At 40.5% G+C, this 13,453-nt stretch overlaps 1 protein-coding gene across 1 annotated transcript in view; it reads right to left on the bottom strand.

Moving 5' to 3' along the window:
* LOC116375772 (anoctamin-1-like) overlaps window positions 1-13,453 on the bottom strand; it is a 214,212-nt gene that overhangs the window by 119,288 nt on the left and 81,471 nt on the right. The window contains exon 7 of the mRNA XM_031832859.1: window positions 7,306-7,357. Within this exon, the coding sequence (XP_031688719.1) occupies window positions 7,306-7,357 (52 nt within the window). The remainder of the gene's footprint in view (window positions 1-7,305; window positions 7,358-13,453) is intronic.

Raw genomic sequence — 13,453 nt, 5'->3', positions numbered from 1 at the left:
CTATGAGAAGTAGCAGATAGATATATTAAAACAGGTGAGGATAAATTAGGCTTGGTGAGAAGGCAAGCGTATTTTGATGCAAGACGATGTCTGTTCACTAAATGATCTGTTTGAATAATGTATTGGGAATAGAGTCGTAATTAAAATGCTAAATCAAAGACGAGACAGTAACTTAAATCAAATTAATTCTAAATAATAACGAAGAGACAATTACAATAGATTTGTGGCCATCGAAATGTTCTTATAAATTTAGCGAATTGGGAGATGAGAGATCTTGATTGATATTGTAAATTCTAATTCAGGATTCAACAGATGTGATAAATTAGGTTTGGTTTATCGAACCCGTACGTACTACTGTTGCTGCAGACAGCCAACAATTATTTACAATTAATTGAAAGTCGTTGCGGATTGGGTCGAGGTTGAGCGCTTGTTGATGACATCACTCGCAAGGCACTTTTGTCGCCACGGAAATTATGTCGTGACTGGGGGGTAATGGAGAAAATTGTTTGTGTCTTTTAGAAGGAAAATGCGTGCATTATTGTTTTGAGTCACTTTTCAGAAGTTGATAAAAATTTCTAAATACATTTTTAAAAGTAGTTTGTAAGTCGTCAGGGTAGTCAGGAAAGATGCTAAAATCTAGCAGCTGATTCGCTAGGTGGGCATCATTGATTTGTGGCATTTATTTGGACTGTATTAGGCTATGAGAAAGGGAGATTGAATGTCTGAATTGTAAAACATAGTGATAATGGATTCTGATGGTTATTGATTCCTGGTTTGATTGTTTATGTAACACCAGTGAATTTGAGCACTGTTTCCATTATGTGGAACAATGTTAGGGTATTCATGTTGAAAACAATTGCATATGTTTTGGGAAATTAGCTAGGTTGATTTTGGTCATTTGAGCTTTTCCCCTGATACGTAGACATCTGTAACAGGGGCAAGTTTTTTTTTTCTTGAGGAACATGCAGATGGTGTTTTGTTTTATTGAGATGTAAGCATGAGTCTCTGAGTAATTTTGTCATCTGAAGCATTATAGTAGTGAGTTTTTGTATAGTTTTTGCTGATAAAAGTGGTTTGTTTATTTGGTTACTGATGATTGTTTATTCTAGGAGTTGATTTAACTTAATTAAGCATTTGTTCTGGTGTGTTTAAGTAGGATTCTTTATACCGGGACGGATGGAAGTTATCTAAAATATGTGAGTTGAAGGATCCATGGGAAAATACGTTAAATTTTTTATTAAATATCTAGGATTAAATTACGGATTTCTTACACTGAGAAATGTACAACATTTGCGGCAGAGGGAAAAAGAAATACATTGGATAATAATGTTATCTGGTTAATTGTATCTAAGGGTAGCATGTTCATTTAAGTAAACATATACATTGACGTTGTTTAAAATGTATGATTAATGATTTGAGGTAAAGGGGAATTATCATTAGGTTTAGTTTATAGTTCACTTTTGAGTTTCTGAATCGAAGTAGCATAGTGAATGCTAGTTAGGCGTTTTGTGTTCTACTGGGAAAATTGATTTTTAGGTGTCTCACTTTTAGATGTTTCCTGAGATTATAATCTTGGGGAGAGTGGTTGAGATTGGGGCGGCAGGGTAGCCTAGTGGTTAGAGAGTTGGACTAGGATCCGGAAGGTTGAAAGTTCAAACCCCCGAGCTGACAAGGTACTAATCTGTCGTTCGGCCCCTGAATAGGCAGTTAACCCACTGTTCCTAGGCCGTCATTGAACATAAGAATTTGTTCTTAACTGACTTGCCTGGTTAAATAAAGGTTAAATAAAGGTAAAATTAAAAAAATAGAGGCCATAAACGACCAAATTGAAAAAGGCCTGGAAGTTTTGTTTATTCATTAAGGTTTGCAAATATATAGACATAAAACATTTGTTAGGACTATTTGTTTTAGTGCAAAGGTATTTTAAAGAGCCACGCTCACATATGGAACTTTATGAGTTTTTATTTGATGAGTTTTAATTACACAAGTGAATTTTTTTTATTTTAAGGATAAAGGGTTCTTTAATATGTCTAATGTAGTATGGAACATGACTATAAAAGGGTGGTATGACCTATTGACCTTATTATGGCTCTCTTTTGGGGTCTGATCAGCCTCAGGGGAGAGCCATTTGTATGATGAATTTGTGGTCATTTGGGTTACTAGTTTTAAGGTAAATGAATTATAATGGAGTTTTAGTTTGGGGTTAGAATTATTGTTTGAATCACTGATGAGAAAGTGTTTCAGGATTCTGTTTTACAATATTAGATGTGAAGTTTTTGAATTGGCTATTATTGATTTGGTATTACAACAGAGAAAAAATCCTATTTATCATTGAGAATAAATAGGGGGAGATAAGATTCATTGAGGTTTGGATAGGAGATATATTAAACCAATAGGGCAGGGAATTACATAGAAAAATACGATTCAGTTCTTAGGGGTGATAAATTACTGTCGATAAGGTATTCCACACTATGCAACATATATTAAATTCATGTTATTGTCAGATAGAATACTGAGGATCCCTGAAGGAAAGAGCTTGTTAGTGTAGGAAGGATTTTGATATGGTTAGCATTTGTTTTGGCTATGTTTGACTATTAGGAGGTTTTTTAAATAGTATTAAATTTAACAGGAATATAGGACATCTGTGATGATTTAGGATTATTGTTAGGATAAAGATAGATTGATTAAGGAAATGTAAGGACTTTAGAGATTGCCACTCATAGACATGTTTTTTCTAAAATCAATGATTTTAGATAAAGTCAAACAGTGAGAAGCTTAGTGGTATTTGAGAGATAGGAGAGAAAAGGGTTACTGTTTAAATCGGTAAATATATATGTTTAAGAAAATATATAAGTAGCACAGATACTTCTTAAAGTAGATAAGTCACTTGACAGAGAATTGGTACAGGATTGACATGAATGGACGCCCAAGGGAGAATTGGACATGTGGAAAATGAAAGGGGCGCTCCTACGTGATGATGTCAAACATAAGGATAATTTACTAATCTTACCTAAGTCATTGTTTAGAGTAGGCAAGGTTGTTACCTGGGCAGAACCAGGTAACAAAGAGGGGATGGGTAAATTGTGTTCTAGGATAGGATGTGACCTACGGGATAATTAGCTATTAAATAAAAAAATTAGCTAACAAGTAGGTATAGAAGTTAAAGATATAATCAGATAGAACTAATGAGAAACTGTTTGTTAACCAAACCTGTATGTCCACGATTTAATGCACTACAGGTGAATTACAGGTGAAGTCACTCAATCCAGTCCCTGAGGCCTGTTGGGGGGACCATACCAAGGACTCCTGTGACAGCTAGCTGAAAGAACTACCCTTATTCATATCACACTGCGGGAGGGTAAGACACAATGACACTGTCGAACAATAACAGAGTTCGAGAGGAGAACTGGAATTAACAGAATTCTGGGGGCCATCTCTCGAATGAAGATTACCTTACCTGTCATTCCATCACTGTTCTTGTTCATAGAAGTGAAAATGTGTCTGACTCTTGCTAATGATGTGTTTTCTGGAAGAGAGTGGGGCTTTATAGGTGAGCTGTCCATCCTAAGCTGATGGTTGGGGACCTAATTCCTGACCATATTCCTGATACACCATGACCACCGAGAAGGGGGTAATATTGAAAGCTCACATCATGTGAGAGGGCTACATAAATCTACATACCCAGCATGGAAGGAGATGGAGTGTAGTGAAAGTAAGGGTTTCAGTTGATAACCTAGTGCATTCCAGGTAGAAAAATTTAGAGCAGCTGATTGCTCTATAGTCAGCCAAATACAAGCAGATACTGACTGTAGAGTTGTCCAGAGCCAAGAGCCGGTGTGGATAGTTCAGAAAGGGAACAGCCTGTATGGTAAAGCTATTCATGGAAGCAGGAAAGCCAGATAATAAGGTGTATGGATTTGCACTATTTATATCCACATGTTCCTCTGAAATCTGAGCTTCCTCCTTTCACAGAGGCAAAGGGAGACTGTTTACTGTTTGATTCAGTATAGTACTTCTGGGAAATATGTGGTGGAAATCAGTACTTGCAATAGGACATATAATGTTACTTCTGATGCGACCAATGAGTGATTTGGCAGGCTGGTTGAGATCTGGGGATTTCAGTAAGATAAGGAGGCCCAGGGCTCACATCTGGTGGTTGTGTGGGGGAATGACGTGATGGCCGAGTATTACTGCCTAATTCACCAATTATATCAGAGATGTAATGAATGGTTTGGCAGAATAGAATAGTCTTGGATGTTGCTGGCTGAAACGGGTGGGAGTGTATGGAGGTAATTTGGACTCCGAGGATACAGTTTCGGATGGATCAGTGACCAAGGCCTTGTCTGGTTTACACACCCTAGTACACGAGTTGGCAGTAAACTCAGGGGTGGATACTTCTCTGACTAATTGGGTTGACAGTGTGTTTGGAAGATGGAAAAATGTTATCATTACTGTGTTATGGGCTACTGTCACGTTCTGACCTTTATTTCCTGTGTTTTGTATTTAGTTAGTATGGTCAGGGCGTGAGTTGGGTGGGCAGTCTATGTTTGATTTTCTATGATTTGGGGTTTTCTATGTTTCGGGCTAGTATGGTTCTCAATCAGAGGCAGGTGTCATTAGTTGTCTCTGATTGAGAATCATACTTAGGTAGCCTGGGTGTCACGGTGTGTTTGTGGGTGATTGTTCCTGTCTTTGTGTTTTGCACCAGATAGGGCTGTTGAGGGTTTCACACGTTTCTTGTTTTTGTTGTATCAGTTGTTCATGAGTCAATTTTCATATTAAAAGAACCATGGACACTTACCACGCCGCATATTGGTCCTCTGATCCGTTTCGTCTCTCCTCTTCGGAAGAAGAGGAGGAAATCCCTTACAGCTACCTTCACCTGTGTGACTGTGTTAGTTTTGTGTGGATGTGTTTTGATTCCGTGCGTGAAAGTTCTCATTTCTAGGACTCTGGAGAAATCAATGACACTTCAGATGGTGAAATATGAACCCATTCTAAGCTCTGACCAGTGGAATGATGAATACAGGACCCCGGGTCCAGCGGAGGAATCCGGATCTTTTAATTATGAGGAGCCTATGATGGACGAGACAATATTTGATGTTTAGGAGATTTAGGTTATTCATATTTCAATGTATGGACTGTTTTGAAATGACGATTGTAACGAAAATCCTGATAAGAAGTGTTATGATTCTGATGTAGGTTAAAACAGTCACGGGCGTTGATCGTGTGTACATACTGGTTTGGTTTGTCTTATTCCTAGGATATCATTGAAGTTTCCTTTTAGTGTTTAATGATGGTATGAATTGTTTAGTCATTTTTAGGGTGGATTGTTAGAATTATTATGAATAAATGAATAAACAATATCCCCATTTTAAATAGAATTGTAACTAAGTAAACTTATACTCTGTTTTATTATATCTGATTAACGATATGAGTTCATAAGGTGGGATTGTGAGACACGGACAAGGAGTAATTAAAGTTAATGAACACCATTTCAACTAGGAAGAAACGAATGGGTTGTGGACTGTGAAAACAGATAAGGTCGTTAGCCTATGGTTGAACCTACGGAACTGAGCTCTGGGTTTTTTAGATAAGACAGTGAGTGCATTCCTAAGTTCTGTTCATTAGAACTGTCAGCTCAGTGGTGATTGATAATGTTGAGGGGTCAAAAGTTACCTGGGAGTGTGTTAGTAAGTTAGAATGAACTTTTCACCTCACTTTGTCCCGATCAAGAGGAGGGGATTCTGTTAAAGCAATGAAATGACGTCATGATCTGTATATAAAATGTTGCTCGTGGTTAAGTGGCAGCACGCTCCGAGAATAAATTCTGTAACCTATTATTGAAAGACTGGTCTCCATCTATTTTATGCTTCTACACCTGCATTGCTTGCTGTTTGGGGTTTTAGGCTGGGTTTCTGTACAGCACTTTGAGATATCAGCTGATGTACGAAGGGCTATATAAATACATTTGATTTGATTTGATATTTTATGCAAACAAGAATCTTACAAATTCTCATAAAATAGATTAAGGGTTTTCAATGAATGAAAACACATTGGCATAATTAAATTACAGTAACAGATATACAGATACAGTGAGGGAGAGAGATATACAGAGAGAGATATACAGAGAGAGATATACAGAGAGAGACAGATACAGAGAGAGATATACAGAGAGAGACAGATACAGAGAGAGATATACAGAGAGAGACAGATACAGAGAGAGATATACAGAGAGAGACAGATACAGAGAGAGATATACAGAGAGAGACAGATACAGAGAGAGATACAGATACAGAGAGAGATATACAGAGAGAGATATACAGAGAGAGACAGATACAGAGAGAGATATACAGAGAGAGATATACAGAGAGAGACAGATACAGAGAGAGATATACAGAGAGAGACAGATACAGAGAGAGATATACAGAGAGAGACAGATACAGAGAGAGATATACAGAGAGAGACAGATACAGAGAGAGATATACAGAGAGAGACAGATACAGAGAGAGATATACAGAGAGAGACAGATACAGAGAGAGATACAGATACAGAGAGAGATATACAGAGAGAGATATACAGAGCGAGACAGATACAGAGAGAGATATACAGAGCGAGACAGATACAGAGAGAGATATACAGAGCGAGACAGATACAGAGAGAGATATACAGAGAGAGACAGATACAGAGAGAGATATACAGAGAGAGACAGATACAGAGAGAGATATACAGAGAGAGACAGATACAGAGAGAGATATACAGAGAGAGACAGATACAGAGAGAGATATACAGAGAGAGACAGATACAGAGAGAGATATACAGAGAGAGACAGATACAGAGAGAGATATACAGAGAGAGACAGATACAGAGAGAGATATACAGAGCGAGACAGATACAGAGAGAGATATACAGAGAGAGACAGATACAGAGAGAGATATACAGAGCGAGAGGGAGATACAGAGAGAGATATACAGAGCGAGACAGATACAGAGAGAGATATACAGAGAGAGATAGATACAGAGAGAGATATACAGAGCGAGACAGATACAGAGAGAGATATACAGAGAGAGACAGATACAGAGAGAGATATACAGAGCGAGACAGATACAGAGAGAGATATACAGAGCGAGAGGGAGATACAAAGAGAGATATACAGAGAGAGACAGATACAGTGAGGGAGAGAGACAGATACAGAGCGAGACAGATACAGAGAGAGACAGATACAGAGAGAGATATACAGAGAGAGACAGATACAGAGAGAGATATACAGAGCGAGAGGGAGATACAAAGAAAGATAGTGCTCACCAGTGGCTTGGCAAGTCTGTGTACAGGCGGTGCGTGTCAATATCTCCTTGACCTAGACACAGGTACACACAAACAAACACAAACATAGGACATGAAGGTGGTGACTCCTTTACTGATGCTCTTGTTATGACACGTTTCCATGCACTGTGATAATTTCATATTAAACTGATTATGACAGTAGGTAGATTAATAGCTAAAATTGAAGTAAGCAAAAGCCAGTTAAAACACCTGTTTTTCAAAATATTAGGACATGTAAACGCCTTAATCGGCATTCCAGCTGTGTAGATTTTATTGATCCATTTTTTGCTCGTGTCACTGCTCTTTATTAAGCTTTACTCATCTGCCACAAGGCCTTCGTCAGAGCTTTATTAACATGATTTCTCCCAATAGGCCGAAAAAGCTATTTCAAGTCCGCAAGGTCCCAATGGATTCTTTCAGTAAACAGCATCTCTACAGATGATCAAGCACCTCTTCAACCACAGCAGCCACTTCATTGGTTGCAAAGTTCAATTTGTGAACTGGTTCCAAGTCCTGAATAGCCCCCCCCCATTTAATCTCATCCTCTTTGATACAATGCCTCTAAGTATGTTATGTAATAAACTATAGTGGTTTGGCGCCTTCTCCCTTCTGTAGTAAGGTAATACTGCGTGTATTTGATCCGCCCGCGTATTTGATCCGCGCGCGTATTTGATCCGCGCGTGTGGTTGATCCGCGGGTGTACTTGATCCGCGCGTGTATTTGATCCGCGCATGTGCTAGCATCAACCGTGCAAGCCCTCTTTTGCGTGAGTGAAATGAAATCGGAACAACTGAATGTTTTATAAGTAGTTTTCAAATGCAAACTATATATGCTTCCCAAAAAAAACATGGTTGCTATGGTAGAACTTTTATTTTGTTTGCCGTTTTTTATTTATTTTGATTGCCGTGTCCATGTAAACAGGATTATTAGGGGTAATGTTCATCTAGCAAGCATCTAAATATTTCATTTGAACTATTAAATTAATCTGACTATCCACAACAATCACATGATTAATCATTACCTTATCCACAATCACATAACCTAGCCATAATAATGACATGATCAACCCTATTAACCCATAACCCAGCCATAATAATGACATGATCAACCCTATCAACCCCTATTACTAGTCTGTTCAACCTCTCTTTTGTATCGTCTGAGATCACCCAGAGATGTGAAAGCTGCTGCGGTCACCTCTCTTCAAAGGGGAGACAATCTAGACCCTAACTGTTACAGACCTATGTCTATACTACCCTGCCTTTCTAAGGTCTTCGAAAGCCAAGTTAACAAAAAAATCACAGACCATTTCAAATCCCACCGTACCTTCTTCGCTATGCAATCTGGTTTCCGAGCTGGTCATGGGTGCACCTCAGCCACGCTCAAGGTCCTAAACGATATCATATCTGCCATCGACAAAAGACAGTACTGTGCAGCCGTATTCATTGACCTGGCCAAGGCCTTCGACTCCGTCAATCACTGTATTCCTATAGACAGCCTTGGTTTCTCAACTGACTGCCTCTCCTGGTTCACCAACTACTTCTCAGACAGAGTTCAGTGCGTCAAATCGGAGAGCCTCTTGTCTGGACCTCTGGCAGTCTCTATGGGGGTTCCACAGGGTTCAATTCTCGGGCTGACTATTTTCTCTGTATACACCAATGATGTCGCTCTTGTGGCTGGTAATTCTCTGATCCACCTCTATGCGACGACACCATTCTGTATACTTCTGGCCCTTCTTTGGACACTGTGTTAACTAACCTCCAGACAAGTTTCAATGCCATACAACTCTCCTTCCGTGGCCTCTAACTGCTCTTAAATACAAGTAAAACTAAATGCATGCTCTTCAATCGATCACTGCCCACACCCGCCTGCCCTTCTAGCATCACTGCTCTGGACGGTTCTGACTTAGAATATGTGGACAACTACAAATACCTAGGTGTCTGGTTAGACTGTAAACTCTCCTTCCAGACTCACATTAAGCATCTCCAATCCAATCCAAAATTAAATTAAAATTAAATCTAGAATCTGCTTCCTATTCCGCAAACAAAGCCTCCTTCACTCATGCTGCCAAACATACCCTCGTAAAACTGACTGTCCTACCGATCCTCGACTTCGGCGATGTCATTTACAAAATAGCTTCCAACACTCTACTCAGCAAATTGGATGCAGTCGATCACAGCGCTATCCGTTCTGTCACCAAAGCCCCATATACTACCCACCACTGCGACCTGTTTGCTCTCGTTGGCTGGCCCTCGCTTCATATTGTTCGCCAAACCCACTGGCTCCAGGTCATCTACAAGTCTCTGCTAGGTAAAGCCCCGCTTTACCTTATCTCAGCTCACTGGTCACCATAGCAACACCCACCCGTAGCACACGCTCCAGCAGGTATATTTCACTGGTCACCCCCAAAGCCAACTGCTCATTTGGCCGCCTTTCCATCCAGTTCTCTGCTGCCAATGACTGGAACGAACTGCAAAAATCTCTGAAGCTGGAGACTCACATCTCCCTCACTAACTTTAAGCACCAGCTGTCAGAGCAGCTTTCAGATCATTGCACCTGTACACAGCCCATCTGTAAATAGCCCATCCAACTACCCTCATCCCCATATTGTTATTTATTTTAATCATTTCTTTTGCCTGCTTTGCACCCCAGTATCTCTACTTGCACATTCATCTTCTGCAATTCTATCACTCCAGTGTTTATTTGCTAAATTGTAATTATTTCGCTACTATGGCCTATTTATTGCCTTACCTTCCTAATCTTACTTCATTTGCACACACTGTGTATAGACTTTTCTATTGTGTTATTGACTGTACATTTGTTTATCCTATGTGTAACTCTGTGTTGTCTTTGTCACACCACTTTGCTTTATCTTGGCCAGGTCGCAGTTGTAAATGAGAACTTGTTTTCAGCAAGCTTACCTGGTTAAATAGAGGTGCATTTTTTTTTTCTTCTCATGATTAACCCTATGAACCCTATCCAAAATAATCACGATTAACCCTGTTAATCTTCACCTTATCCACATTACTCATATGATTAACCCTAACCCTATCCAAAAGAACAATGACAATCTGGACCCTCTATTTCTGAAACTATCTGCCACCATTGTCGCAACCCCTATTACCAGCCTGTTCAACCTCTCTTTCATATCGTCTGAGATCCCCAAGGATTGGAAAGCTGCCGCAGTCATCCCCCTCTTCAAAGGGGGAGACACCCTGGACCCAAACTGTTACAGACCTATATCCATCCTGCCCTGCCTATCTAAGGTCTTCGAAAGCCAAGTCAACAAACAGGTCACTGACCATCTCGAATCCCACCGCACCTTCTCCGCTGTGCAATCTGGTTTCCGAGCCGGTCATGGGTGCACCTCAGCCACACTCAAGGTACTCAACGATATCATAACCGCCATCGATAAAAGACAGTACTGTGCAGCCGTCTTCATCGACCTTGCCAAGGCTTTCGACTCTGTCAATCACCATATTCTTATCGGCAGACTCAGGAGCCTCGGTTTTTCGGATGACTGCCTTGCCTGGTTCACCAATTACTTTGCAGACAGAGTTCAGTGCGTCAAATCGGAGGGCATGCTGTCTGGTCCTCTGGCAGTCTCTATGGGGGTGCCACAGGGTTCAATTCTCGGGCCGACTCTTTTCTCTGTGTATATCAATGATGTTGCTCTTGCTGCGGGCGATTCCCTGATCCACCTCTACGCAGACGACACCATTCTATATACCTTCGGCCCGTCTTTGGACACTGTGCTATCTAACCTCCAAACAAGCTTCAATGCAATACAACACTCCTTCCGTGGCCTCCAACTGCTCTTAAACGCTAGTAAAACCAAATGCATGCTTTTCAACCGGTCGCTGCCTGCACCCGCATGCCCGACTAGCATCACCACCCTGGATGGTTCCGACCTAGAATATGTGGACGTCTATAAGTACCTAGGTGTCTGGCTAGACTGCAAACTCTCCTTCCAGACTCATATCAAACATCTCCAATCGAAAATCAAATCATGAGTCGGCTTTCTATTCCGCAACAAAGCCTCCTTCACTCACGCCGCCAAGCTTACCCTAGTAAAACTGACTATCCTACCGATCCTCGACTTCGGCGATGTCATCTACAAAATGGCTTCCAACACTCTACTCAGCAAACTGGATGCAGTCTATCACAGTGCCATCCGTTTCATCACTAAAGCACCTTATACCACCCACCACTGCAACTTGTATGCTCTAGTCGGCTGGCCCTCGCTACATATTCGTCGCCAGACCCACTGGCTCCAGGTCATCTACAAGTCCATGCTAGGTAAAGCTCCGCCTTATCTCAGCTCACTGGTCACGATGGCAACACCCATCCGTAGCACGCGCTCCAGCAGGTGTATCTCACTGATCATCCCTAAAGCCAACACCTCATTTGGCCGCCTTTCGTTCCAGTACTCTGCAGCCTGTGACTGGAACGAATTGCAAAAATCGCTGAAGTTGGAGACGTTTATCTCCCTCACCAACTTCAAACATCAGCTATCTGAGCGGCTAACCGATCGCTGCAGCTGTACATAGTCTATTGGTAAATAGCCCACCCTTTCTCACCTACCTCATCCCCATACTGTTTATTATTTATTTACTTTTCTGCTCTTTTGCACACCAATATCTCTACCTGTACATGACCATCTGATCATTCATCACTCCAGTGTTAATCTGCAAAATTGTAATTATTTGCCTACCTCCTCATGCCTTTTGCACACATTGTATATAGACCCCCCCTTTGGTTTCTACTGTGTTATTGACTTGTTAATTGTTTACTCCATGTGTAACTCTTTGTTGTCTGCTCACACTGCTATGCTTTATCTTGGCCAGGTCGCAGTTGCAAATGAGAACTTGTTCTCAACTAGCCTACCTGGTTAAATAAAGGTGTTCTCAACTAGCCTACCTGGTTAAATAAAGGTGTTCTCAACTAGCCTACCTGGTTAAATAAAGGTGTTCTCAACTAGCCTACCTGGTTAAATAAAGGTGTTCTCAACTAGCCTACCTGGTTAAATAAAGGTGTTCTCAACTAGCCTACCTGGTTAAATAAAGGTGTTCTCAACTAGCCTACCTGGTTAAATAAAGGTGTTCTCAACTAGCCTACCTGGTTAAATAAAGGTGTTCTCAACTAGCCTACCTGGTTAAATAAAGGTGTTCTCAACTAGCCTACCTGGTTAAATAAAGGTGTTCTCAACTAGCCTACCTGGTTAAATAAAGGTGTTCTCAACTAGCCTACCTGGTTAAATAAAGGTGTTCTCAACTAGCCTACCTGGTTAAATAAAGGTGTTCTCAACTAGCCTACCTGGTTAAATAAAGGTGTTCTCAACTAGCCTACCTGGTTAAATAAAGGTGTTCTCAACTAGCCTACCTGGTTAAATAAAGGTGTTCTCAACTAGCCTACCTGGTTAAATAAAGGTGTTCTCAACTAGCCTACCTGGTTAAATAAAGGTGTTCTCAACTAGCCTACCTGGTTAAATAAAGGTGTTCTCAACTAGCCTACCTGGTTAAATAAAGGTGTTCTCAACTAGCCTACCTGGTTAAATAAAGGTGTTCTCAACTAGCCTACCTGGTTAAATAAAGGTGTTCTCAACTAGCCTACCTGGTTAAATAAAGGTGTTCTCAACTAGCCTACCTGGTTAAATAAAGGTGTTCTCAACTAGCCTACCTGGTTAAATAAAGGTGTTCTCAACTAGCCTACCTGGTTAAATAAAGGTGTTCTCAACTAGCCTACCTGGTTAAATAAAGGTGTTCTCAACTAGCCTACCTGGTTAAATAAAGGTGTTCTCAACTAGCCTACCTGGTTAAATAAAGGTGTTCTCAACTTGCCTACCTGGTTAAATAAAGGTGTTCTCAACTAGCCTACCTGGTTAAATAAAGGTGTTCTCAACTAGCCTACCTGGTTAAATAAAGGTGTTCTCAACTAGCCTACCTGGTTAAATAAAGGTGTTCTCAACTAGCCTACCTGGTTAAATAAAGGTGTTCTCAACTAGCCTACCTGGTTAAATAAAGGTGTTCTCAACTTGCCTACCTGGTTAAATAAAGGTGTTCTCAACTAGCCTACCTGGTTAAATAAAGGTGTTCTCAACTAGCCTACCTGGTTAAATAAAGGTGAAATAAAA

This window comes from Oncorhynchus kisutch, linkage group LG10, assembly GCF_002021735.2.
Source record: "Oncorhynchus kisutch isolate 150728-3 linkage group LG10, Okis_V2, whole genome shotgun sequence".
NCBI lineage: Eukaryota > Metazoa > Chordata > Actinopteri > Salmoniformes > Salmonidae > Oncorhynchus > Oncorhynchus kisutch.
This window is presented reverse-complemented; position numbering and strand designations above follow the sequence as displayed.